Source organism: Sus scrofa, chromosome 2 (genome assembly GCF_054392235.1).
Source record: "Sus scrofa isolate SSC_HxYL_T2T_F1_AM1 chromosome 2, Sscrofa_HxYL_maternal_Yorkshire_Landrace_v2.0, whole genome shotgun sequence".
Lineage (NCBI taxonomy): Eukaryota > Metazoa > Chordata > Mammalia > Artiodactyla > Suidae > Sus > Sus scrofa.
This window is the reverse complement of record NC_139384.1, coordinates 6,975,894-7,003,891: the sequence shown is the minus strand read 5'-3', so window position 1 is coordinate 7,003,891 and position 27,998 is coordinate 6,975,894. Positions and strand designations below refer to the sequence as shown.

At 51.5% G+C, this 27,998-nt stretch overlaps 1 protein-coding gene across 1 annotated transcript; it reads left to right on the top strand.

Annotated features, from left to right (window-relative positions):
• The first annotated feature begins 71 nt into the window (after positions 1 to 71).
• Positions 72 to 27,998, top strand: LOC100514149 (solute carrier family 22 member 20). The gene is made up of 10 exons (XM_003122540.4): positions 72 to 461; positions 554 to 657; positions 2,546 to 2,700; positions 6,070 to 6,238; positions 7,200 to 7,323; positions 8,422 to 8,537; positions 14,687 to 14,901; positions 17,667 to 17,775; positions 17,941 to 18,144; positions 25,580 to 27,998. Exons 1-10 carry the CDS (start codon positions 87 to 89, stop codon positions 25,674 to 25,676), a joined length of 1,668 nt encoding a protein of 555 aa, XP_003122588.2. The 5' UTR covers positions 72 to 86; the 3' UTR covers positions 25,677 to 27,998.

Below are 27,998 nucleotides of genomic sequence, written 5' to 3'. Positions count from 1 at the left end.
CGGCCTGATCCTCCACCTCCCAGGGCCCCGTCCCAGCCCCTTTACATAAGGCTCTGCAGGCTGAGCCTCCGGTCAGGTCCGTGGCCATGGCCTTCACAGACCTGCTGGACGCCCTGGGTGGCGTGGGTCGCTTCCAGCTGGTCTACACTGCCCTGCTGCTGCTGCCCTGCTGCCTGCTGGCCTGCCACAACTTCCTGCAGAACTTCACGGCCGCCGTGCCCCGCCACCACTGCCAAAGTCCCGTCAACCACACGGTGGCCACCGACAATGGCTCAGGGGCCTGGCTGAGGGCCACGGTACCCCTGGACCGGCTTGGGGCCCCCGAGCCGTGCCGGCGCTTCACGGAGCCTCAGTGGGCACTTCTGAGCCCCAACGCCTCTGTCCACGGGGCGGCCACGGAGGGCTGCCACGACGGCTGGGTCTACGACCGCAGCGTTTTCCCATCCACCATTGTGACGGAGGTGAGAGGGGGCCGGGGTGTTGGGGTGGTCTGGGGTGGGGGTGGGTGCTGCCGCCAGAGGTCAAGACTGGAGCATCCCTCCCACCCCTGCAGTGGGATCTGGTGTGCGAGGCCCGCACCCTCCGCGACCTGGCTCAGTCCATCTACATGACCGGGGTGCTGGTGGGCGCTGCTGTGTTTGGCAGCCTTGCGGACAGGTGAGCCTTCGGGGGTGAGGGTCCCAGTCTCCTGAGCTTCTTAATTTTTCTTTATTAAAGTGTATCCATGTATTTTAAAACAGATAATACATATGATACGTTCACAGGGTTCAAAATTCCAGAAGGGAGTCCCCATTGTGGCACAGTGGGTTACGAACCCGACTTGTATCCACAAGGATGCGGGTTTGATCCCTAGCTTCATTCATTGGGTTAAGGATCTGGTGTTGCCGCAAGCTGTGGTGAAGGTCACAGCCACGGCTCCGATCTGGCGTTGCTTTGGCTGTGGCCTAGGCCAGCAAATGCAGCTCTGATTCGACCCCTAGCCTGGGAACCTCCATATGCAGCAGGTGCAGCGCTAAAAAAAAATAAATAAATAAATAAAAATTCTGGAAGGTACAAGAAAATGTGCAGAAAGCGTTCCCCGTCTCTCACTCCAGTAATTTCTGGAAGCAGCCTGGTTTCTATGTATCTTACAGAGAGACTTTATGATTTTATACAATCCAAGCAAATGTGTGTATATGCTCTGCCCCACCTTTGCTATACAAATGCTGGCATATTTGTATAAAATGACTGGTACACATGATTCTGTACCTGTCACCTGCCCACATCCAGGCTGCATCCCACTGTGGACGAGCCACAGCTCCCAGGCCCATGAGGATGGCGAGACGCGGGGGGAACGCATCTCACACCAGGCTTGAGGAGTCGGCTCCCTGGCCCCCTAGACCCTCCATCATCTTTTCCCTTTCTTCCCCTCTCTCTCCCCTCCCCGAAGCCCCTCCTCTCACTGTTCAGTTCTGGGGGTCCCTCTCGGACGGCAGACCCAGATCCTATCACAGCCCCGGTCACCCCATGTTATGACACATCCAGCCTTTCTGTGTAGGAGCCTGTATCTTATCCACAGTGTCTGGTTTGTCACCAGCCTCCAGCTCAGGCCTGACACTTGGAGGTGGTCAGTGGACATCCGTGTAACAGAAGGAAGGAAGGACTGGGTATATCGTGGGGTGTGGGGACAGGACGTGCTGCCCGCCTGGCCAAGCTGGCGCTCCGGCTCTGGACATCTAGTCTCACAAATGGCTCAGTGCTCCGGCCCTGCTTTCCTGGCCCCGGACCCCTCTGAGGTGTAACAGCCCCCGCCCCACCCTTGCTTCCCCAACATGACCAGTTCAATGAAGACTTGACCCTGGGGTCCTGCTCAATCCATCTGGGCCCCCCACCCCCACCGAGGGCTCCCCGCTGTGAGTTCTGGTTCGAGGCCTCCTTCCCACCAGAAACTGGCTCAGGGACCGTCCTTCTCATGAGACACTGCACCTGCCTCAGTGTCTTTGCAGAATCTCTGCTTTTCCCCAAGCCTAGGACTTTAGGGTCTTGGGAGGGCACCAGAAACACTCCTTGAGTGAAGGAATGCAGGATAAGGAGTTCCTGTTGTGGCTCAGGGGTAATGACCCGACTAGTATACATAAGGACACGGGTTCAATCCCTGGCCTCGCTCAGTGGGTTCAGGATCCATCATTGCCATGAGCTGTGGTGTAGGTGGTAGATGTGGCTTGGATCTGGCATTGCTGTAGTTGTGGTATAGGCCGGGAGCTGCAGCTCTGATTCGACTCCTAGCCTGGGAACTTCCATACACTGCAGGTGCAGCCCTAAAAAGAACAAAATTAAAAAGAACGCAGGAAGAAACACATCTCTTCATCCTCACACTTCCTCCACTCCATGCTTCTTGCTCCCTGGCTCTGCCAGTGCCTGGGTCTCAGCCAGTGCGCTTCTATTACAGAAGAGCAGCTTTCAAACGTGGGGAGGGGGTAGCTTCCTCCTACCCTCCCTCCACGACCCCCTGGGGGATGCTGCTGCCACCCCAGGACCCTAACCCTGTGCCCATGGCTGGGCTCAGGCTGGGCCGCAAGGCCCCCCTGGTCTGGTCCTACCTGCAGCTGGCAGTTTCGGGGGCGGCCACGGCGTACTTCGGCTCCTTCGGTGCCTACTGCGTCTTCCGGTTCCTGATGGGCATGACCTTCTCAGGCATCATCCTAAACTCCCTCTCTCTGGGTGAGTCCGGCCAAGGAGCGCCTTGGCGGGGAGGGGGCTCTCGGAAGGGGGGAGGGCAGCCTCATCGCGATAGGTCTTTCCTGTTTCACTGTGTTGGGATTCTCAGCCGATGACCTCAACTCAGAGCCTCCTACCAGGGTTCTCAGGTGACCAGGATCCTCGGCAGTGGCCCTGCCAGCAGTGACCCATGGACCCCGGGTTGTGATTTGCCCATCTGCAAGCTGAGAGGGCGGGGTTCGTCTCCTGCGTATAACTCAGCAATAACCACTTATAAGGACCTACTGTGTGCCAGGCTCAGTGCAGGACCCAGTATGGGAACACAGAGGCGAGGTGAGACTCAGTTGTCCTCAGGGCGGTAACCAGGCCTGAGAGGATGTGGCTCCAATAGGGGCGGGGTCTCCCGGGGATGCAAAGGTGGTGACTCCTTCGTGCCACGGTGGAGACCCGGGCTTCTGGGTGCCAGGGGGAATGTCCCCACCCCCACAGTGACAGGGTCAGTCGTCACCCCAGGCTGGTTCCAGGCAGCTCCCAGATGGCTCTGGCAGAGAGTACCACGGGCCGGGGAAGCCCACCCTGGACTCAGGAGCGCCACCTGTCTGTGTGCCCCTCTAATTGTGTGCTTTGCTGCTGAGGTCTCCTCTAGGCTTCAGGGCGGATCTGAGGGATCAGATTCTGCTGCCAAAGACAAGGTGGATCTTTCACCCCAGGGTGGGGGGAGCCTTGGGCTCAGAGAATTGGAATATGCACCAGGCCGCACTTGGACGCCTCCCTCCCCATGTCAGGACATCGAGGGGGCTCATGGCCCACCCACCTCATTCTTTGGGGTGGGCGTCTGGCCACAGCTTGTGGAATCTGAAGGCAGGAATGTCCATCCAAGATCCATCTCCTGCTGAAATCACCTCCATAACACACCCATCCACACACACACACACACACACACACACACACCCCATCCACACACACACACGCACCTATACATACACACACCCGTACACATACACACACCCTACACATACACACACACCTGTACACACACATACCCGCACACACACACAAGCCCATACACACACACACTACTAGGTGCAGGTAACAAAGCAGATCCCGCTCCGTGAAGTCTATTCTTTTGTGGGAAGACAGACAAACCACACAAACAAGTGAGCTGTGGAGGGTGTCGGAAGCGATAAGAGCTGCAGAGGAAAAGTAAAGGCCAGATAGGGAATGAGAGAGGCCCCGGGAAGGGGGAGCCGGGGAGAGTCTGCAGTGTTGTGGGCTCAGGGACAGGCCTGGCTGAGAAGAGGTCACTTTGAGCTGAAGCTGGAAGAGGGGGAGGGGGGAGGGGGTGTCTAATGGGCGCAAGTGCAAGGAGGTCCTTGTCGCTGGAGCAAAGCTGGGCTGGGTGACACTCAGGTCAAAACAACAGGGGGCAGACCCTTGGGCCTGGTGGGCATTAAAGATATTGGCTTTGGGAGTTCCCATCGTGGCTCAATAGGTTACGAACTGAACTAGTATCCACGAGGATTCGGGTTCGATCCCTGGCCCCGCTCAGTGGGTTAAGGATCTGGCTTTGCTGTGAGCTGCTCACTGGAAAGAAGCACGTTCTTCCGTTAAACTGGTTTGCTTCGTAAGCATGTGCCCCGCTTTATTTAACCAGTGCTCCGTGGACAGACGTTTAGATTATTTCCAAGTTTTGCCATCTGCAAAAAAATCATGTCGTTAAGAGCCATCATATTCCCTTTTCTACCAGCTGTTCACATCCTTTGCCCATTTTTCTTTTGGTTTATTGGTTATTTTGCTACCAAATTTTTTTTTTTTTTTTTGCTTTTTAGGGCCATACCCAAGGCATATGGGGGCTCCTAGGCTAGGGGTCTAATCGGAGCTACAGCTGCCGGCCTACACCACAGCCATAGCAACTCCAGATCTGAGCTGCATCAGCAAATCACACCGCAGCTCATGGCAACTCTGAATCCGTAACCCACTGGGCAAACCCAGGGATGGAACCCACAACCTCATGGTTCCTCATTGGATTCAATTCTGCTGAGCCACTATGGGAACTCCATTTTGCTACCAATTTTTAAGAATTCTTCCAGGGAGTTCCCGTTGTGGCGCAGTGGTTAATGAATCCGCCTAAGAACCATGAGGTTGTGGGTTCCATCCCTGGCACCACTCAGTGGGTTAAGGATCAGGCATTGCCGTGAGCTGTGATGCAGGTCGGAGACGCGGCTTGGATCCCGCGTTGCTGTGGCTGTGGCTGTGGCATAGGCCGGCAGCTATAGCTCCAATTAGATCCCTAGCCTGAGAACCTCCACATGCCGCCATTGCAGCCCTAGAAAAAGGCAGAAAATTAAAAAAATTTTTAATTAAAAAAAATTCTTCCAATATTAAGGAAATTCACCTTTATTATTTGAGTTGCAATTTTTTCTTTGTCTTTTTTTTTGCTGATGTTATGACTCTGCATATGGTAGGGTTTTTAATGCAAACACTTCTTATTTTTATGAGGTCAAGATTGCTGGTCTTTTCCTTGTATTGCTTCTGTGTTTGTGCCATTCTTGGAAAAGCTTTTCTTCACTCTATGATTGAAAAAAGAAAAATCTACAATGAGTGTTTTTTTTTTTTTCTTTCTCTGGCCATACCCACGGCATGCAGAATTTCCCCGGGCCAAGGATCAAACCTACACCACAGCAGTGACAACACTGGATCATTAACAGACCACCAGAGAACTCCTTACCAATTTCTTCTAATACTGTGGTTTTAATTTTTTAAATTTTTTTTATTTTTATTTTTTGGCTGCACCCTCGGCATATGGAAGTTCCCAGGCCAGGGATCAAACCCGCGCCTCAGCAGCAACCCGAGCCACTGCAGAGACAACAACTTATCCTCAACCCGCTGCGCCAAGGCAGGGACTCCTCATTTTTAAATTTATTTGTTTTTTTTTTTGTCTTTTTAGGGCCACCTCTGTGGCATATGGAAGTTCCCAGGCTGGGGGTCAAATTGGACCTGAAGCTGCCGATCTACGGCACAGCTACAGCAACGCCAGATAGGAGCCAAAATCTGTGATCTACACTGCCGCTTTCGGCAACACCAGATCCTTAGCCCACTGAGTGAGTCCAGGGATTGAACCTGCATCCTCATGGATACTAGTCGGGTTCTGAACCCGCTGAGCCACAACGGGAACTCCTACGGTGGTTTTTAGATTTAGTTTTTTGGTCCGCCAGGAGTTCACCTGAGTGTAAGGGCTGAGGTCAGGATGCCTTTGCACTGGGGTCTCTAGAATGATTTCCAGGGGCCACAGCATCATTATAAAGGGACAAGGTGAATTCATTAGCCGTGTGTGTGATGAGTCTCACCAAGCCTGTTGTGCTTTCTCCGCAGTCGTGGAGTGGATGCCCACGCGGGGCCGGACCGTGGCGGGGGTCTTGCTGGGGTACGCCTTCACCTTGGGTCAGCTCATCCTGGCCGGAGTGGCGTACCTGATCCGCCCCTGGCGGTGGCTGCAGTTTGCCGTCTCTGCTCCTTTCCTCATCTTTTTCCTCTACTCTTGGTATGTCCTGCGCAGAGCAGGGTCGGGGAGGGCACACCTGTGCTGCCTCCTAGGGGAGGCTCAGGGTGCACAGTGACTGGGGCTTGCTGGATGTGGTGGGGACACAAAGGGGGTTGTGCTCACGGGGGGTCCCGGGCTCACGAGGACAAAGCATGGCTGTGGGGAAGCTCCTTGCATTAGTGGGGCCTCCAGAACCTACCTAGGGCTCTGCCTCCATCAGCTCCTTTGCAGCTCACAAAACCCTGGAATCGGAGTTCCCCAGTGGATCAGTGGGTTAAAGATCCAGCATTGTGACTGCTTTGGTGTGGGTTTGACCCCTGGACTGGTAAAATCCACATGCGAGAGTACGGCCCCTCAACCCCCCCAAATCCAGAGCCTATCATAGGAGGGGAGCTGGGAGACTGCCCGGAAAGGGTCCATGACTTACTCAAGGCCACACACGGGAGTGAGAACCAGGTTCAAAACCAGATCTCTGGAGGAGTTCCCATTGTGGCTCAGTGAGTTAACAACTGGACTAGCGTCCATGAAGACGCGGGTTCGATCCCTGGCCTTGCTCAGTGGGTTAAGGATCTGGCTGTGAGCTGTGGTGTAGGTTGCTGATGCTGCTCAGATCCCACATTGCTGTGGCTGTGGTGTAGGCCAGCAGCTGTAGCTCCGATTCGACCCCTAGCCTGGGAACCTCCATAGGCTGCAGAGCCTAAAAAGACAACACAAAAAGCAAAAACAGATCTGTGGAAATCCGAAGTCCTATGTCGTCTCTAAGGACCCTCCAGAGATTCCCTAACTGATGTGTGGCGTGGAAGGGAAGCCGCGTATCCCCCAGTCTTTGTGATTCTACCACCAGCAGGAGGCTTCACCTTTCCTGGGGTCTGAATGATGAGCGCAGGTCTACTTGGGTTTCCGGGGGCGACATGAGCTCCGCCCAGCCCTGGGTCACTCCTCATCCTTCTCTTGGTCCCAGGTGGCTACCAGAGTCATCCCGGTGGCTCCTCCTTCACGGGAAGTCCCAGCTGGCTCTGCAGAACCTGCGGAAGGTGGCTGCAATGAATGGGAGACAGGAGGAAGGAGAAAGGCTGACCGAGGAGGTAGGCGGGTCCAGTGGGCGGAAGGGGAGGAGTGGTTTCCAGTCTTGTCTTAGGATTTGGTGGCTTCCTGGGACTCACCCACCATCCAGGCAAACAGGCTGAGAATAAACAGAGCAAGAAGAGTCCCAGTGCAGCAAAGAGGCTTATCCACTGAACATGTGATCTGGGGTAAATAATTTAACCACTTGGTTCATCAGTCTATCAGTCTGTGCAATGGGGAGATAACCCATTCACATTCAGCCCAAATTTAAATAAGGTAATAAAATAAAACTCAGGAGTTCCTGCTATGGTGCCGTGGAAATGAATTTGATGAGGAACCATGACGTTGCGGGCTCGACCCCTGGCCTTGCTCAGTGGGTTAAGGATCCTGCATTGCCCTGAGCTGTGGTGTCGGGCACAGATGAGGCTCAGACCTGGCGTGGCTGTGGCTGTGGCGTAGGCCGGTGGCTACAGCTCTGATTTGACCCCTAGCCGGGGAACCTCCATATACCTCGGGTGTGGCCCTAAGAAGCAAAAAGAAAAAAAAAAAAAAAAATTCAAAGACATTATCAAAGAATCAATAAAAAAAGGCTCCTTTATTATAAATACCACTTATAGTAAGGTAGTTGCCACCTGTTTTGCTAAGGGCTTTAAGAACACAATCTCATTTAGTGCCTCACTTTTACGCATAAGGAAACTGAGGTCTGGGTTATCAAGTTACCCGACACTGTGGATCCAGAAGGGGACAGACAGGGAAACAGTAACGCAGGTAGTTTGCCTAAGAACGCGCAGCAGGAAGTGGCAGAGCCAGTTGGAACCCGTGCTCTTAACCCCTTGTGCAGCCGGTCTTGCAATGCCAGGAGGGGAAGCACGGGTGCTTATTTCAGCCGAATCAGTGGGCAGCCCAGGAGCCTTGGGACGCACATTGGAGCCTCCGCTTCATCTCAAAGCCCTGGAGACGGCCTAGCGAGTGGCTTCAATCCTAGGATGGGGAGGAGCCTGGTCAAGCATCCGGCCAGGGACTTGGACCTTGGCCCTGCTCTCCACAATGAAGGAATACCCCGCAGGGAAGGGGATCCCAGACCCCGCCCTTCTGCTGATCAAACTTTCCTTGCCCAGGTGGTGAGCGCCTACATCCAGAGTGAGTTTGCCAGTGTTCGCACCTCCAGCTCGGTCTTGGACCTCTTCCGAACCCCGGCCATCCGTAAGGTCACATGCTGTCTCATGGTGGTGTGGTAGGTGATTGGTTCATGCCCATGACTTTGACTTGAGGCAAGGACACACCTTTGTCCCCACTGACAAACTCCTTTAAAAAAATAAATAAATAAATAAATAAATAGGAGGTCCCGTCGTGGCACAGTGGTTAGCGAATCCGACTAGGAACCGTGAGGTTGCAGGTTCGATCCCTGGCCTTTCTCAGTGGATTAAGCCTCCGTCGTTGCCATGAGCTGCGGTGTAGGTCACAGACGTGGCTCAGATCCCGCGTTGCTGAGGCCCTGGCATAGGCTGGTGGCTACAGCTCCGATTCGACCCCTAGCCTGGGAACCTCCGTGTGCAGCAGGAAGTGGCCCTAGAAAAAGACAAAAAAAAAAAAAAAAGAAGAAAAAGAAAATTATAGTCGATTTGCAATGTTGTGCCAGTCTCTGCTGTATAGCCGAGTAACCCAGACCTACAAATACATAAGTTCTTTCTCTATTATCTTCCATCATATTTTATCTCAACAGACTGGATATAGTCCCTTGTGCTAAACAGAAGGATCTCATTGCTGGTCCACTCTAAATGTAATAGTTTGCACCTACTAACCCCCAACTCCCAGTCCATCCTCCTCCCTCCGCCCTCCCCCGTGGCAACCAAAGGTCTGTTCTCTATGTCTGTGAGTGTTTCTGTTTTGTAGATAGATTCATTTGTGCCATATTTTATTTATTTTGTCTTTTGAGGGCCGCGCCCATGGCATATGGAGGTTCCCAAGCCAGGGGTCAAATCGGAGCCGCAGTTGCCAGCCTACGCCACAGCCAGAGCAACGTGGGATCTGAGCCACGGCTGTGACCTACACCATAGCTCACAGCTATGCCGGATCCTTAACCCACTGAGCAAGGCCAGGGATCCAACCCGAATCCTCATGGATACTTGTCAGGTTGGTTACCCATGAACCACAATGGGAAAGCCGTGAATTGCAGTTTTGTCCAGATATATGCCCGGGAGTGGGATTGCTGGATCGTATGGTAGTTCTCTATTCAGTTCTCTGAGGAACTGCCACGCTCTTTTTCACAGTGGTTGAACCAATGCGCATTCTCACCAACCCCACTGACAAACTCGTATACCTACTGCAGCGAGCTGAAGGGCCTTGTGAATTTTGTGTGTGTGTCTTTTTAGGGCTGCACCCACAGCATATGGCGGTTCCCAGGCTAGGGGTAGAATCAGAGCTATAGCTGCCGGGCTACACCACAGCCACAGCAACACCAGATCCAAGCTTCATCTGTGACCTACACCCAAGCTCATGGCAACACCGGACCCTTAACCTACTGACCAAGGCCAGGGACTAAACCTGCATCCTCATGGATTCATTTCTGCTGAGCCACAACAGGACTCTGGGCCTTGTGAATTTAGTCCCATTCCCCGCCCTTTCTCCAGTGCTTTCTGAGCATCCAGGGTCCTCTGGTCCCCTGCTGGGTGCTGAGGTATGGTCATGCATGAGACATCCATGCTGATTTGGGGACCCCACATCTGGGAAGTGGGTCTCATCTGGGTGGGGACACCTTTGGAATCACTGAGGCATCATTTCTAAAATGCACCTTGTCCCATCCTGCTATGCCCTGGGTGCTCTCCAAGGGATTCTGGAAAGCGTTTCACTTTGGAAAAACACTTGTATGTCCAGAAAAGGGCAGAGAGGGAAATTCCATGAGGTATGAAAGGGTCCCAGTAGTCTTTCTTCCAGCCAGCTGGGGCTGCCGAGGGCATCACTGGGAGACAGCATTTAGGTGGTTTTTAAGATGGTTATTAGAGTTTGCCAGATGAGCAGGAAGGAATTCCTAACTGCATAAAGGTGGGAAATGGATAAAAAGACAAAGGCAACCCTTACCTCTTAGCGTAGATTGGAAGCTGGCATATCCTAAAGTAAGAGGCTGATTTAAAAAAATAAAGAGGAGTTCCCGTCGTGGCGCAGTGGTTAACGAATCCGACTAGGAACCATGAGGTTGTGGGTTCTATCCCTGCCCTTGCTCAGTGGGTTAAGGATCGGCTTTGCCATGAGCTATGGTGTAGGTTGCAGACGTGGTTCAGATCCTGAGTTGCTGTGGCTGTGGTGTAGGCTGGCAGCCTCAGCTCCAATTTGACCCCTAGCCTGAGAACCTCCATATGCCACGGGTGCAGCCCTAAAAAGACAAAAGACAAAAAAAAAAAAAAAAAAAAAAGACGAGGAGTTCCCGCTGTGGCTTTGTGGGTAAAGGAGCTGATGTTGTCTCTCTGAGGATATGGGTTTGATCCCTGGCCTCGCTCAGAGGGTTAAGGATCCAGTGTTGCTGCAAGCTGCAGCATAGATTGCAGATGCAGCTCAGACCCTGTGTTGCTATGGCTGTGGCATAGGCCTTCAATCCTTAGCCTGGGAACTTCCACACGCTGCAGGTACAGCCATAAAAAGGAAAAAAAAGCAACCATTTTAATTTCAGCTGACCCGATGTGATGGACATTTACATAATAGGGTTGATATTTATGAAGTAAGAAATGCAAGCTATGAGTTCCCATCATGGCTCAGTGGAAAGGAATCTGACTAGCACCCATGAAGAGGCAGGTTCAATCCCTGGCCTTGCTCGGTGGGTTAAGGATCCGGTGTTGCCATGAGCTGTGGTGTAGGTTGCGGATGCGGCTCAGATCTGGTATTGCTGTGGCTGCGGCCTAGGCCAGCAGCTGCAGCTCCAATTAGACCTCTAGCCTGTGAAACGCCATATGCCGCTAGCGTAGCCCTAAAAAGACAAAAAAGGAAAGAAAGAAAGAGAGAGAAAGAAAGAGAGGAAGGGAGGAAGGAAGAACGAAATGCAGGCTATGAAGGACCTGCTCTCTGGAGCAGACCTGGCACTGTCTTCAGTGGTAACCAGCTGGGCTCAGGTAGACCAGATGTCCCAGGTGACCGAGAGCCAGTCAACCTTGTACTTCAGTTTCCTCCTTAGGCACCTGCTCCTAGGGTCCTTGTGAGGATTAAAAACTAAGACATGTAAGCCCACACCTGGCCCTGGGAAAGCTCCCAGGTAACGAGTCACCTCTGATTTGAGTTGGGGTTGTGTCCCCTGTGCCTTGGGGTGTAGGACTGTCCCCTGGACTGCCCCAACAATGTGGCCTGCAGGGTGGTTCTGCTCCTAGGCAGCCTGGGAGCTCCTCAGAACCCAAGTCCAGGGAAGGGACAGCTTTCATTGGCCAGCGAGCGAGCCCCTTTGGTCATTGTCCCCTTTCTCCTGGGAAGAAACAAATCATGCATTCAGATTTCCAGGGTTGAAAGTCCCCTCTTAGATCCTTCTGGAAAGAGTAAGCTAGGGCCCCTTTTTAGCAGCATAGTGATGGATCAGGGTGGTGGTCTTACCAGCAGCGGGGGAGAGTTAGCGGCGGAGCCCATCCCTGGGCGTTTCGGTTCCCACACTGGGACCTACCAACAGCATCCAGAAAATTATGCTCCCAGCCCCACAGGGGTCTCTGGGATAAGGTAGGGGCATATATTCCTGGAGGTCAAAAAGGGCTCCTGGGAGACAGAGGAAGTGGCAAACTTTCACAAACTACAAGCGACTCCAATTAAATGCCTTCCATAAACTTTTTTTTTTTACTGGCTTTTTTCTTAAACTACAAAACAATGTGTATTCATGATGAATTTTTTTCAAGCCATTCAGAAACATATAGGCAGTGTAGTGTATTAGTTAAGAGGCAGGAATTTCCTGGATTTTTTTTAGGGCAGTACCTTTAGCATATGGAAGTTCCCAGGCTAGCGGTCAAATCAGAGCTACAGCTGCCAGCCTACACCACAGCCACAGCTACGAGGGATCTGAGCTGCATCTACAACCTACCCCACAGCTTATGGCAACGTCAGATCCTTAACCCACGGAGCAAGGCCAGGGATTGAATCCGCAACCTCATGGTTCTTAGTCGGGTTTGTTAACCACTGCACCAATAGGGTAACTCCAGCTTTTTTATGAATATAAGTTTATTCCAAAATGATAGGAAAAAAAATAATAGGAATTTCCTGGTGGCTCAGCTGGTAAAGGATCCAGCATTATCACTGCTGTGGTTTGGGTTGCTGCTGTGGTGTGGGTTTGATCCCTGGCCCAGGAACTTCCTCCTGCCATGGGTACAGCCAGAATAATAATAACAATAACAACAATAATATCCAACAGCAACAGCAAAAAACTCTGTCTCGTGATAAGTGATAAGAGCACTAGGAGGCAAGTGGGAATTTTGTCTTTGTTTTCAGAGCCTCATCTTCCTGCTGATGGACAGTACACGTGGCCTGGACAGGACTTTTCTGTGTTTTATCTCCAATGATGCAGGACATAGTGGTCCCAGGAGCCATGAGGAGAAATGTATCATTTTGGATTAACGGGAACTATACCGGTTTAACATAACTAAGTACGGGTGGGGCTTTCTCTTCCTGAGCTTGGAAGGTCATTCTCACCTAGAGATGAAACTAGGGCAGAGTTCCCATCGTGGCTCGGTGGTAACAAACCCAGCTAGTGTCCATGAGAATTCGGGTTCAATTCCTGGCCTCGTTTAATGGGTTAAAGATCTGGCGTTGCCATGAGCTGTGCAGCTCAGATTTGGCGTTGCTGTGGCTGTGGTGTGGGTCAGTGGCTGCAGCTCCGATTCAACCCCAGCCTGGGAACATCCATATGCCGCTGGTGCAGCCCTAAAAAGACAAAAAGAAAAAAAAAAAAAAAAAAAGAAAAAGGGACCTTTTTGGCTTGAGAAAGAAAGAGATATAGGGAGTTCCCATTGTGGCACATTGGAAACGAATCCGACTAGTATCCATGAGGGTGCGGGTTTGATCCCTGGCCTCGCTCAGTGGGTTAAGGATCCGGCATTGTCGTGAGCTGTGGTGTAGGTTGCAGACGAGGCTCGGATCTGGCATTGCTGTGGCTGTGATGTAGGTCAGTGGCTGCAGCTCCAATTCAACCCCTCACCTGGGGACCTTCATATACTGCAGGCGTGACCCTAAAAAAATAAAATAAAATAAAATAAAATAAAATAAAATAAAATAAAATAAAATAAAATAAAATAAAATAAAATAAAATAAAATAAAATAAATACATTTGTGAAGATCCCAAGTGTGGGAACTCCAGGCCTTTACAGTCAGTTTGACCATAAACTCTCTTGGCAGAAGCAGCTATTTTCTTTCTTTCTTTTCTCTTTCTTTCTTTGTCCTTCCTTCTGTCCTTTCTCTCTTTCCTTCCCCCCTCCCTCCTTCCTTCCCCTCTTTATATCTTTTGGGGTGGAGGGGCTGCAGGCGCAGCATATGGAAGTTCCCAGGCTAGGGGTGGAATTGGAGCTGCAGCTGCAGCCACAGCCACAGAAATGCCAGATCCAAGCTGTGTCTGAGACCTACACCACAGCTCACTAAGCTGGATCCTTAATCCACTAGTGGGGCCAGGGATCGAACCCACATCCTCGTGGATACTAGTTGGGTTCATTTCCATTGAGCCACAATGGGAACTCCAGAAGCAGCTACTTTCGGGGCAGATTTCTCAGTGACCTTTGGGAGACACAGTGAGGGTTCTATGTTCTATGGGGGACTCTTTTTTTTTTTTTTTTTTTTTTTTTTTTAAGGCCACACCCGAGTCATATGGAAGTTCCCAGGCCAGAGTAGAATCAGAGCTGCAGCCGCTAGCCTACACTACAGCCACAGCAATGCTGGATCCGAGCCACATCTGTGACCTCTGCTGCAGCTGGCAGCAACACCGGAGCTTTAACCCACTGAGCAAGGCCAGGGATCAAACCCACCTCCTCATGGATACTAGTCAGATTCTTAACAGGCTAAGCTACAGCAGAAACTCCCTGGAGGAGCCTCTTGGAAGGTTCTCATTTACTTCCTCCAACTCTTGATATGATGCCCAGATCAGCCACTGAAGGCTGGAGGTGCAGCGGTTAGAGCGGTGCTGACCAGGAAAGAAACGCCCACTCGGAGCCCATGGACTCAGGGGAGCAGGTGGTTGGAAAGGGATGTGGGTGGAGGGTCCCAGGCTCCAGGGCCAACGTTAGAGCCTTTGGAGACCAGGAGGGGGTATCCTGCAAAGTCAGGGGGGTGTAACTCCCTGAGAGAGGAGTCTGGCGTCATCCATCCTTGGGCGCCCTCCCCTGGGTCCAGAACAGTGAGCCCCGGGATGAAGCTGGACCGTTCTGCTGCCTCTCCCAGGTTCTCCAACTCCCTGGCTTACTACGGGCTGGCCATGGACCTGCAGAAATTTGGGCTCAGCGTGTACCTGGTGCAGGTCCTGTTCGGGATGATAGACGTCCCGGCCATGCTGGTGGCCACCACCACCATGATTCACGTGGGCCGCCGGGCCACCGTGGCCTCCTTCCTCATCCTGGCCGGGCTTATGGTGATCGGGAACATGTTTGTCCCAGAAGGTGAGCCATCCGCTTCTGCCATGACGTCCCGGGAGCTTCCGGGGTGTGGGGGCTGGTGGCAACAAGCACAACAATGAAACAAAGCTCAGGGATGTGCTTCTGGATCTGGAAAGAAAATGACAATCCACTAGCAGAGTTTTTATTAAGCATTTAGGACCCAGTAACAGGGTCAAGATGGAGCATCTATAAAGGACATGAGTCTTGGAGTTCCCTTCGTGGCTCAGCAGTTAACGAATCCAACTAGGATGAGTGAGGACGCAAGTTCGATCCCTGGCCTTGTTCAGTGGGGTAAGGATCCGGCTTTTCTGTGAGCTATGGTGTAGGTCACAGACATGGCTCGGATCCTGCGTTGCTGTGGCTCTGGCGTAGGCAGGTGGCTACAGCTCCAATTCGACCCCTCGCCTAGGAATTTCCATATGCTGTGGGTGTGGCCCTAAAGAGCAAAAAAAAAAAAAAAAAAGATTTGGTCTTTGGCCTCAAAACATTAAGTGTCTTGCCAGGGAAATTAGACTGACCCAGGAGAGGCAGAGGGCTGGTTGGCGTGTGTCCACCTGGAGCCTGGCCAGGCAGCATCTTAAGCACGGAGGAGTTAGGGCCTGAACCTGACCGGCTGGCCCTGGAACAGTGGTTTGTAAAGCTGGCTGTAATCAGCACCGCCTGGAGACCTTTGACGATCCCCAGCAACCGTGGGCTCTGGGCCAGTGCAATCAGTCTCAAAGAGCGGAACCCAAACCTCAGTATTTAAAAATTGTCCAGGAGTTCCCGTTGTGGCTCCTTGGGTTAAGAACCTGACCATTTGAGAAGTTCCCATCGTGGCACAGTGGTTAACAAATCTGATTAGGAACCATGAGGTTGTGGGTTCGATCCTTGGCCTTGCTCAGTGGGTTAAGGATATGGCGTTGCCGTGAGCTGTGGTGTAGGTTGCAGACACAGCTTGGATCCCACGTTGCTGTGGCTCTGGCGTAGGCCAACAGCTACAGCTCGGATTAGACCCCTAGCCTGGGAACCTCCATATGCTGTGGGAGCAGCCCTAGAAAAGGCAAAAAGACAAAAAAAAAAAAAAAAAAAATGAACCTCACAGTTTGAGGTTTGATCCCTGGCCTCGCAGAGTGGGTCAAGGATCGGGCATTGTCACAGGCCATGGTATAGATGGCAGAGGCGACACAGATCCAGAGTTGCCATGGCTGCGGCACAGGCCAGTAGCTGCAGCTTCAGTTCTACCCATAGTCTGGGAACTTCAATGTGCCATGGGTGCAGCCCTAAGAAGAAAAAAAAATAATAATAAAATTAAAAAAAATTTTTTAATTGTCCAGTGATTACAGCCAGAAGCCAGGATGGTACACCAGAGCTCTGAGCATGTGCTAAGCCGAGGGCCCAGCTGTGACCCCAGTTCTGCCACCACAGCCTTGGGCAGGTTGTCTGATTTCTCTGTGCTTCAGTTCCTCCTCTGTAAAATAGATAGATTATTATATTGGTATTTGGATATATTTTCTTCCAATCTTTTTTCCTATTTGTAGGTTTTATACTTGACATAATTGAGATATATATATATATACGATATAAATAAGATTATGTGTATATTTGTACAGATATTCATATACATAAAGCATATCCTTTTTCACTACATGTGGTAACATAAATATACTTATCCCTGTTAGTATAAATATTTCATGATACTAATTTTTTATTACTACTGAATATCTCACCTGATTGGTGTTTTTCAACTCTAGCTGCACATTAGACTCTCCTGGGGACCCTTACAAAAATACCTAAATTTGAGTCTGACCCTAAGAGTCTCTTTTTGTTTTTTGGGCTTTTTTTTTTTTTGTCTTTTTAGGGCCGCACCCATGGCATATGGAGGTTCCCAGGCTAGGGGGTAAATTGGAGACATGAGCCACTGGCCTACACCACAGCCACAGCAAAGTGGGATCTGAGCCTCGTCTGCAAGCTGCACCACAGCTCACCACAAGCCGGATCCTTAACCCCCTGAGTGAGGCCAGGGATCGAACCTGCATCCTCATGGATGCTTGTCAGATTCACTTCTGCTGAGCCACAGCGGGAACTGCCAAGGCTTTGATATAATGGAGATGGGGCAGGACCCAGGTGTAGGTGTTTTATAAAATCCACCCCCACCCGACTCCAGGGTGCAGCCACAGCTGCCACCAAATCCAGAGGATGTGCCATAATTTCTCCGACCACTGCCCTGACGTTGGGCGTGGGTGGGCCTTGAATGTTTGCTGTTGATAGCCAGCAGCACAGTGAGAGCAGCAAACTTCCAATGCCACTGAGCACTTTACACTCACGGCTTATCGTCAACCTTACAACGAGCCCATGAAGCAGGTGCCGGCCTTTTTCCCCCTTTAGTGATGAGGCTAGGGAGGCTCAGCCAGCTTAAGTCACAGTGACCGGCGACACCCAGCTGGGTCAGACCTGAGATGTGAACCCAGGCCTGACTCCACACCTTGTCCCGGCTGCCGGCCGTCCTTGGGGACAAATGGAAATAAGAGAGAAAGGAGGCAGAGGTCAGAGAAGGGCAGTGTGGGGCTTCCGGGTCCCAGCCGGCGAAGTCCCATCCTCCTCCAGGCTCCGTATCCCCCTCCCCCAGCACTGCCCCCCTCCCTCTTCAGGCTTTGAGGCGCACCCTCTGCCTCTCTCCCCCACCCGACTCCTCTTGAGTCCTTCCCATCCCCTCCTGCCCCCCTCTGCCTCTCTGCTCCCCTTTCGGGCTCTGGGCTCCCCTCCAGCGCTGCCTCCCCTCTCCCCAGATATGCAGATGCTGAGAACGGCCCAGGCGGCACTGGGCAAAGGCTGCCTGGCCAGCTCCTTCATCTGCGTGTACCTGTTCACAGGAGAGCTGTACCCCACGGAGATCAGGTGGGTGCGTGGGGGAGGCCCTGGCTCCAGGTTGATGCCTGCTAGGCTTGCTGAAGCAGGACCCTCTCTCTGCCCTGCTCTGCCCCTGCCACCCAGGACCTGGCACTCCCAGGCTTTCTGGGGGTCCCGGCCACTGCTGCTGACCAGGCCACTTTCCTCCAACAGGCAGATGGGGATGGGCTTCGCCTCAGTCAATGCCCGACTCGGGGGCCTGGCGGCGCCCCTGGTAACCATGCTGGGGGAGTTCAGTGCTGTCCTGCCACCCATGGGCTTTGGGGCCACCTCGATCCTGGCCGGGCTGGCCGTCTGCTTTCTGGCTGAGACGCGCAACCTGCCCCTGCTGGAGACCATCGAGGCGATGGAGAGGAGGTAAGGGGCGTCTGGGCACCGTGGCCGTGGGTGGGAGTTGGGGGCAAACAGGCTGCAGGCTGAGTGTCCTCCAGCTGCTGCTAAAACACTGTGGGCCAGTGACAGCCCCTCCTGAGACCCAGCGTCCTGCCCGCCTCCATCTCCGAGGCTCGGCTTGCCGCAGCGAATGGAGAAACAAAAATAAGAATGAACTGTGTAACAGGAAAAGCAGAACTATGCATTGAATCGAAACCTGGCAGAGAAGTGGGGTGATGGTTTTGGGGGGGGCCGCAGTTTGAAGCAAAGACAGGCCCGTGTGGGTTGCCTGGTGGGCAGGGGTTTTGCCCCCAGCATCCTAGCAACAGAAAGGGAGATTTTGTTAATGGTTTTTTTTCAAAGAGGACTAGGAATACCAGTTCCTCGGAGAAAGTAAACCTTTTCTGTGGAACTAGGACTGGAAGACTTTTCCTTCATGGGTCTCCTCGGGGAGGTCCCTGTGCAAGGAGACAGCAGTGTCTTTGACAATGATTCTAAAACAAGCACCAGGGGGACCTGATAAGGCTTTTCAAAGCATTTTTCAGCAACGTGGGCTCAGTGAAGACCCTTCGTCTTGGTGGGGTGGGGGCGGGGATTGGGGGAGAGCTGGTCCAGCTTGACCCCACAGCTGAACCCATCTGTCCCCAGAGGCCTGTGTGGGTGGGCTGTGCTTGCGTCTCTTAAAAACAATCCCCATGGGAGTTCCCACTGTGGCACAAACGGGATGGGCAGCATCTTAGGAGCACTGGGACGAAACTTCCATCCCCGACCCAGCACCGTGGTTTAAGGATCCAGCGTTGCTACAGCTGCGGCTCAGATCTGATCCCTGGCCCGGGAATTCCATGTGCCGTGGGGTGGCCAAACAATTAAAACGAAGCAAAGAGTCCCATCAGCCTCTTGTGTCTAACGTGAGTGATGGACGGAGGCTGGACTCAGCTCAAGGATATGTTCCTTTGACGAGTCCGGTCCATGGTCCCTCCAAAATATATTTTGAATCTGCCCACTCTCTTCACCCTCATGGCACCATCTCCTCCCAGCCACCACCATCTCTTGGCCGGACAATTTCAGAAGCCTCAGACCGTCTCCTCTTTATTCACCACGGGTGGGAAAGGCTTGTCGTGGAGGGAGAATCAGGCCATTCCTCTCATCAGAGCCTTTCCTTGGCTTTCTTGTGCATTGAGGATAAAAAAAGAAATCTTACAGAACCCTCAGGGTCTGACCCTGCACGCCTGCCCATGATCAACCTGGCCACCACCGAGGCTGTTCCCTCTGTCTGGGATGCTTTTCCCTTTGTTCTTAACCTACACTCATCCCACAAGACAGATGTAGGTCCAGGTGCTCTGGGGGCTGGAAAAGTATGTGTCAATGACTCAATCCAGAGCCTGTTTGCAATTGCTCTGAGATGTTGCCCGAGGGCCCCAAATACATTTTTTAAAAAATTGGAGACGTGTCTTCCCCAAATACAACAGAGAGAACCACTGTAGTGGTTTGGCCTGGGCATTTTTAAAATCAGATTTTGCTTACCCTGGCTATAGAAAAATCCAAGTAATGCCAGATGAAATTCTAGTTTAGGGGTAACATCGTTTCCTTTGACCTTGTCGGGAACGATTATAAAACTACAGCATGTTGTAACTGGATATGAACCAATTGAATTTTGGAGACCGTTTACTGAAAGTAATTTTTGTTGTAGAAGTAGTTGACAGCAAGCCATTCTTACAACAATTTGCAGCTGTTTGGGTCTGTTCTAGCTGGTGCTGTAAGGAGTCCCTTCCTCTCAAGGGTGAGGAAGAGCTCACACAAGCTGAAAAACAGGAAGCTCGCTTAAGCTCATCAAAGTGGTTGCATATTTTGTATTGATTTTATTGTTTATTTTTTAAATTGTGTGTGTGTGTGATTTGGAACAATCTCAACCTTAACAGAAGTTCTGGTGCTGGACAAAACTTTTTTTGCTGCAAATATGGAGAAATATGTTGATATCTCTTTCAAATATATTCGTGTGAGAGTTCCCGTTGTGGCTCACTGGGTTAAGAACCTGACTAGTATCCATGAGGATGCAGGTTTGATCCCTGGCCTCGCTCGGTGGGTTAATGATCCGAGGCGTTGCCATGAGCTGCGTGGAGGTTCCAGATGAGGCTTGGATCCCAAGTTGCTGTGGCAACTGTAGCTTTGATTCGACCCCTAGCCTGGGAACCTCCATATGCAGTAGGTGCAGCCCTAAAAAGAGAAAAAATGCACATACATTCATACGTATTTTCTCCAAACAAGGGTATTCTCCTACCTAAGCACAACATAACCATCACAGTCAGAAAGTTAATGTTGCTCTACGACTACCATTTCATCCTCAGACCTCATTCAAGGCTCGGCAGTCTTCCCCAACAATGTCCTACAGAGCAAGAGGATCCAGTTTAGAATCTCACGTGGCATTTAATTGTCACATCACTTTCAGGCTGGAGGAGGGCCTCTGCTCTTTGACTTTCATGACTCCAACCGCTACACATGGATTTATGACTGGAAGAACTAATAAGACTTCACAATAAGCCTGAAATAAGCGCGTTCATTTACAGCTTTCAAAAGACAAAGGACACGATGCAGGCAAACATCCGAAAGGCCCAGGGCACCCAGGTGCTCCTCCCAGGGTCCCCGCAGTTCCCAGGATGCGACTCACCCCTGCGTCACAAAGCCAGCAGGATGGACATGAGGCATCTCGATCTCAGAGAAGCCAAGCACAGGTTACAGAGCAGGTAACAGACCAGGTTCTGTAACCTGGTAAACCAGAGGCAGACCATGAATCTATCCTTTTCGATAAACTGTGTAAACATTATTGGTAGGGGCTGCCTCCAAGGGGAGGTGCAGACTTGACCAGGGCAACCGCATGTTGTGAATTACCTGCTTGTGTATTTCACCCTCATCTTGGTTGATGGTGGGTGTCATTTCTCCGAGTCTCCTGGTTCATTTTAGCAGAGAATGATATTTAGGAGCCAAGATCTAGGAGCGAGGTGCTCATTGTTATGCGGGTTGTTCTGCTTTCAAAGCTGCTCAGGGGTCAGAGGTTCTTCCTGACCATTCTTGTCCACCTGAACATGAGATGGAAACAACTGAATGTGTGTTGGTTTGTTGGAAAAAAGGGTGACGTTGGGGAAGAGGAGGCAAGGGACGGCTTCTCTCCATGAGACAGTCAATTGGAGTTTCAGGTATTTGAACAATAAGAATTCAGAACTCCTCAGTCCATCTCATGTTTCTCAATTTCTAATCTCATTAAATAATTATGAGCGCCAGTCACAGGCCTGGGATGTTAAAGATTAAGAAAGAAAGAAAGAAAAAAAAAAAAATGCCCGTTTCCAAGATTCAAGTTACCCAACCCCAAGACGGCGGCAGGCCAAGAGGGATTAGCTGTAACACAATCGTAACACGGTTCCTGAAGTACAGATAAACTGGACTTCCTCCAGACTTACTTCACAGGCCAACAAAAGTCCATTTGTACATCATTTATTTCTATGTAAATTCCCAGGTCCTTCATTCATCACAAGACCAGATACTGTTTCTTCAAAAAGGTCTGAATTCCTGGTATGGTCCTGAGGTCAGCCACTGCAACCCAGCTGGCTTTATGCCATACTTGGTTGGAACAACACAGCAAAGGAGAAGTTGACTAACCCTGTTCAAGAAAATCCTTTTATGTAAGAACAGAACTTTCACAAAGGAGGAAATGCCAATAGGAAGTAAACAGAGGAAAAGTACCCACCTCGGTCATACTCAAAGAAATGCAGTTAAAACCAGGAGGTGTCCTGTTTTAAATATCCACTGAGGGGAGTTCCCTGGTGGCTCAGTGGGTTAAGGATCTGGCATTGTCAGTGCTGTGGCTCAGGTTGGATCCCTGGCCTGGGAACTTCTGCATGTTGTGGGTGTGGTCGAAAAAAATAATCCACTGAGGAGAATTTTTCAAACTAAATAACAGTCACTGCAGGAGCTAGCTATGTGGGTAGCAGGGAGGAAATTCCTGCAACCTTTCTGGAAGATTCTTTGGTATTTCAGATCATGACTTGGAAAACTTTTCACATTCTTCTAAGCAACAATGGCATTTCCAGGACTCTACCCTAAAAAAGTAAGCTGAGTGGAAATGAATCCAATTAGCATCCATGAGGACTCGGGTTCAATCCCTGGTCTTGCTCAGTGCGTCAAGGATCTGTGAGCTGTGGTGTAGGCTGGCAGCTACAGCTCCAGTTCGACCCCAGCCTGGGAACCTCCATACGCTCCAAGTGCGGCCCTAAAAAGACAAAAAAAAAAAAAAGCTGAAATCTGAACCAAGTTTATTTTTTTTTATTTTTTATTTTGTTGTTGTTGTTGTTGCTATTTCTTGGGCCGCTCCTGCGGCATATGGAGGTTCCCAGGCTAGGGGTTGAATTGGAGCTGTAGCCACCAGCCTACGCCAGAGCCACAGTAATTCGGGATCCGAGCCGCGTCTGCAACCTACACCACAGCTCACGGCAATGCCGGATCGTTAACCCACTGAGCAAGGGCAGGGACCGAACCCGCAACCTCATGGTTCCTAGTCGGATTCGTTAACCACTGCACCACAACGGGAACTCCCCTGAACCAAGTTTATTTACAGGGATATTCATCACCATGCTTAAGGTACCAGAAAAAAAAATGTAAAGTCTCCAAATAGGCAACAAAGTAAATAAATTAGGACACACTGTACATTGTGCTTTAGTTAAAAGTAATGTTGACGATGGAGTTCCCGTTGTGGCGCAGTGGTTAACAAATCCAACTAGGAACATGAGGTTGCGGGTTCGATCCCTGGCCTTGCTCAGTGGGTTAAGGATCCGGTGTTGCCCTGAGCTGTGGAGTAGGGCACAGACAAGGCTAGGATCTGGTGTTGCTGTGGCTCTGGCACAAACTAGCAGCTACAGCTTTGACTTGACCCCTAGCCTGGGAACCTCCATTTCTGGGAGCGGCCCAAGAAAAGGCAAAAAGACAAAAAAAAAAAAGAGAAAAAGTAATGTTGATGAAGAGCTTTTAGTGGGATGGGGAATGTTGACACTATGCTACTAAACAGTATTTATAATTACATTTGATATTTTCCTAATTATGTCAAGAAACAAAGACTCGAAAGAGAGGGATATGGATCCGGCACTGCCGCAGCTGCAGCGTAGGTGACAGCTGGGGCTCAGATTCGATTGATTCCTGGCCCAGGAACTTCCATATGCCAAGGGTACAGACAAAAAAAGAAAAAAAAAAATAGGCTTGAAAGAGAGAAAAATACGTATTGTATTGGTGATAGTGGTTGCTTCCAAGTATGAGTGACGTTTTATTTTTTTTTTCTGGCTGCTTTACATTTAAAATTTTTCTCCAGAGTTCCTGTTGTGGCTCAGTGGTAAGGAACCAGACTCATATCCATGAGGACACAGGTTGGATACCTGGCCTTGCTCACTGGCTTAAGGATCTGGGGTTCCTGTGAGCTGTGGTGTAGGTCTCAGACTCTGCTCAGATCTGGCGTGGCTGTGGTGTCGGCTGGCAGCTGCAGCTCCGATTGGACCCATAGCCTGGGAATGTCCATATGCCACAGGTGCAGCCCTAAAAAGACAAAAGACCAAAAAAAAAAAAAAAAAAAAAAATGGAGTGAACCCAAGGTCGGAAGTGTAGGCAGGTAGAATGAGAAAAATGTTTGTGATCATGTTAAGACGTGATCGCTCACAAAAAAATGGCTTAAACATTGAAACAGGTTAGAAACAGAGGAGGGAAGGTAAAAGTAGCGATAAACCTATTTTGAACATTGAAAAAGTTCTAAAAATGGAACCAGCTGAACCCGAACAGGAGAACTTGGCAAGCTGTGTTGAGTGCAAACAAGAAGATAGTGAAAACCAAGGTGATTAATTAGAAAAACAGGAGTTCCAGTCGCGGCTCAGTGGTTAACGAATCCGACTAGGAACCATGAGGTTGCAGGTTCGGTCCCTGCCCTTGCTCAGTGGGTTAACGATCCGGCGTTGCCGTGAGCTGTGGTGTAGGTTGCAGACGTGGCTCGGATCCCGCGTTGCTGTGGCTCTGGCGTAGGCCGGTGGCTACAGCTCCGATTCAACCCCTAGCCTGGGAACCTCCATATGCTGCAGGGGTGGCCCAAGAAATAGCAAAAAGACAAAAAAAAAATATATGTAGAAAAACAAACAATCCTTTTTTTCGCTAGAGGAGGACACAAAGGGAAGGAGGTGGGAACACAGTAATTCCCGAGACTAGAGGATTCAATGAGGAAGCAGCAGCATTGGATCAGGTCAAGGTCAGAAAGCCCTGGGGGCAGCCCTCGGGCCACTGGGAGGCTCGTGCCAGTGACACACACCCGCCCCCCCCCCCCCCCGGCCCTGCACACCTCCCAGGCTGGCTGACCTCTACCTGGGGTGGGGGAAGAAGGACACTGGCAGAGCCCCGTCCTTCACTGGTGCCCCTGGTCCACAGGAGAGCTGGCCCAGCAGCCGTGATTGAACTGAGCCTGGCCACCCCACAACCCCGCTCACCAGCTGGGTTGACCTGGGTGTGTGTCTGGCCTCAGGTCCTCATTGGGAGACACTGCAACTCTGCAGCCTCTCCAATCTGGCTCTTACCAGCCAGGCCAGCTTCTGCCGGCCATGGACTTGAGGAAGGGAACAGGAGAGAGCAGAAGGGACAGTGGGAGGACGGCCACAGAGGTCCCCGCGAGGACTAGAGGAAGGGCCGCTGCGCCTCCACCCTCCTTGGGGACTTTGGGACTGTGGAGACACAGCTCCTATACTGGGTACAAATACACTCTTTTTTTTGTCTTTTTTTGTCTTTTTGCCATTTCTTGGGCAGCTCTCTCGGCATTTGGAAGTTCCCAGGCTAGGGGTCGAATCGGAGCCGTAGCCACCAGCCTACGCCAGAGCCACAGCAACTCAGGATCTGAGCCGTGTCTGCAACCTACACCACAGCTCAGGGCAACGCCGGATTCTTAACCCACTGAGCAAGGCCAGGGATCAAACCTGCAACCTCATGGTTCCTAGTCGGATTCATTAACCACTGCGCCATGACGGGACCTCCCCAAACACACTCTTTTTTTTTTTTCTTTCTTTTTTTTTGTGTGTGTTTTTGCTATTTCTTTGGGCCGCTCCCACGGCATATGGAGGTTCCCAGGCTAGAGGTTGAATCCGAGCTGTAGCCACCGGCCTACGCCAGAGTCACAGCAACGCGGGATCCGAGCTGTGTCTGACCTACACCACAGCTCACGGCAATGCCGGATCCTTAACCCACTGAGCAAGGGCAGGGACCGAACCCGCAACCTCATGGTTCCTAGTCGGATTTGCTAACCACTGCGCCATGACGGGAACTCCCCCAAACACACTCTTGCTCACACACCTGCTCTCGCCGCCTCCTGCCCATTTTCATGCCATTTTCCCATTTGCCTTTTTCATTTCAACAGAGTCAAAGGGGGCCTTTCCGGGAAAGATGCAGAAGAGAAGGGTGAAGAAATTTCTCTTCAGCAGCTGGGGGTTTCTCCCCTCAGAGAAACCATCTAAGCTGCCAACAGCCTGGCACTTGCCCGCACCACCTCTCCCGGTGTCCAGCTTCTCCTGACGCTGACGGGGGCAGGACGGGCCGAGGACTGCCGTGGCTCTGCAAACCCGGGAGAGGGAGCCGCCCACACCAGGGCTGGGGCTGCTGGAGAGGACCAGCCAGCGGCAGCCAGCGGGCTTTACGGCGCCCAGGGACCGAAGGAAGCGCTGTCTTCTTTTCCCATCCCAGAATCTCCTCCTTCACACCTCTCTGTTCATTCCTGTCCACGTGAAAATGCTGTGTCTTTGCAGGGTTAGTGTGCCACTTCCACCCTGGTTGTCCCTGGAACAGCCCCCGCCTGCTTGGCTCCTGGAAGGTCCAGAACTCATTGTGCTCATTCGATTGATATTAACTCCTTCCTGCCTCATGTGATTAAAGCTCTTCCCGGTGTGTAACTTACATCCTCCACGGACACATGTCTCCAGGGCAGTGGGCCTCTCGGGTGGTACATGCTCAATAGGCAGTTGATGGGAAAATGATGAAGCCAGACTCAGAGCAATGGAGAGAGACCTCCGCCCATCCCTGGCAGCCCTAGGGATTCCACTTCACAGAAATGGGATGTGGTTCAGTTTCTCAGAAGCCGTGCGGGGGGACCAGTCTCTGGTGTAGCAGAGCATCCCTCTGAGCCCTGATCCATTTCCAGCCCAGATGTTGGACATGCGCCTGCATCCCTGACCCTGATCTTCATCAGAACTCAGATTAGATTCGGGAGGGGCAGCTTTGGGCCTGTTTCCTTATCTCATCCGTTCCTCCTAGAGTTGCCAGAAATTTAATTAGTTTGTCGCTCAGCCCCCTACAGCCCAAGGAAAGGCACAATCTAGGGAGGAAGTAGGACTATCACTCTTTGGGCAGGAACCACTGCATCTGCCACGTTGCCAAGGTCAGTCTTTCAGCAGGTTGGCCTTGGAACAGCGCTTGAATGAGCCTCTCCAAAACGCTGTCCCAAGGCCTTGGCATTGATGCATCAAATCCTCAATCCCTCCCAAGAATTCAGCCCTCGCATTCAGCTACACGCTACATGATCTGTTGTATTCAAGTTATTCTTAATCCACAGCCCCCAGCGGATCAGTGTACTTGAAAGGTGGAGGGGCTGTCGTGCCTGGTCATACTTTAAGATCCACCTTGGCAGAGTTCCCATCGTGGCACAGCGGAAATGAATCCGACTAGGAATGATGAGGTTGGGGGTTCAATCCCTGGCCTCGCTCAGTGGGTTAACGATCTGGCATGGCTATGGTGTAGGCAGGCAGCTGTAGCTCCAATTAGACCCCTAGCCTGGGAAACTCCATATGCCACAGGTGTGGCCCTAAAAAGAAAAAAAAAATGGGGGAGTTCCTGTCATGGCTCAGTGGTTAATGAATCCGACTAGGAACCATGAGGTTGCAGGTTCAATCCCTGGCCTCGCTCAGTAGGCTAAGGATCCAGTGTTGCCGTGAGCTGTGGTGTAGGTCGAAGACACAGCTCAGATCCCGCATTGCTGTGGCTGTGGTGTAAGCCGGCGCTACAGTTCGAGTTAGACCCCTAGCCTGGGAACCTCTATATGCTGTGGGTGTGGCCCCAGAAAAGACAGAAAAAAAAAAAAAGATTTACCATGGGGAGTTCCCCAGTGGCTCAACAGTTTGAGGATCCAGTGTTGTCATTGCTGTGGCTCAGGTGCTGCTATGGTGCCAGTTGGATCCCTGGCCCCAGAACCTCCACATGCCCTGGACGCAGCCAAAAAATAAAGAGATTTACCTTGGAAGTCACCTCTTCCAGGGAGCACTCCCTGACCTCCCCTGCCTGCCTCTGGGCTCCCAGGATGCCCTCTACCCCTCCTCCCCACTATGATGTAATGGTCAATTTACATGCTGATCTCACTCCAGTGGCTCCTTAAACAGAGGGGTAGGTCATTATCTTTCCTTGGTATGGTGGCCTGTGCATAGTAGGTGCTCTGTTAGTGGTCTGCGCATAGTAGGCACTCAGTTTATGTGCCTGGAATGAATGAAATAACCATGAAGATTAAAAAAAAAATGACCTGGAGTTCCCGTCGTGGCGCAGTGGTTAACGAATCTGACTAGGAACCATGAGGTTGCGGGTTCGGTCCCTGCCCTTGCTCAGTGGGTTAAGGATCCGGCGTTGCCGTGAGCTGTGGTGTAGGTTGCAGACGCGGCTCGGATCCCGCGTTGCTGTGGCTCTGGCGTAGGCTGGTGGCTACAGCTCCGATTCAACCCCTGGCCTGGGAACCTCCATATGCCGCGGGAGCGGCCCAAAAGAAATAGCAACAACAACAACAACAACAACAACAAAAA

Coding starts and splice junctions, on each gene's coding strand:
- LOC100514149 (XM_003122540.4), top strand. CDS start 87: ATGGCCTTCACAGACCTGCTGGACGCCCTGGGTGGCGTGGGTCGCTTC. Junction 658..2,545: donor TTTGGCAGCCTTGCGGACAG/GTGAGCCTTCGG, acceptor GGCTGGGCTCAG/GCTGGGCCGCAAGGCCCCCC. Junction 8,538..14,686: donor TGCTGTCTCATGGTGGTGTG/GTAGGTGATTGG, acceptor TGCCTCTCCCAG/GTTCTCCAACTCCCTGGCTT.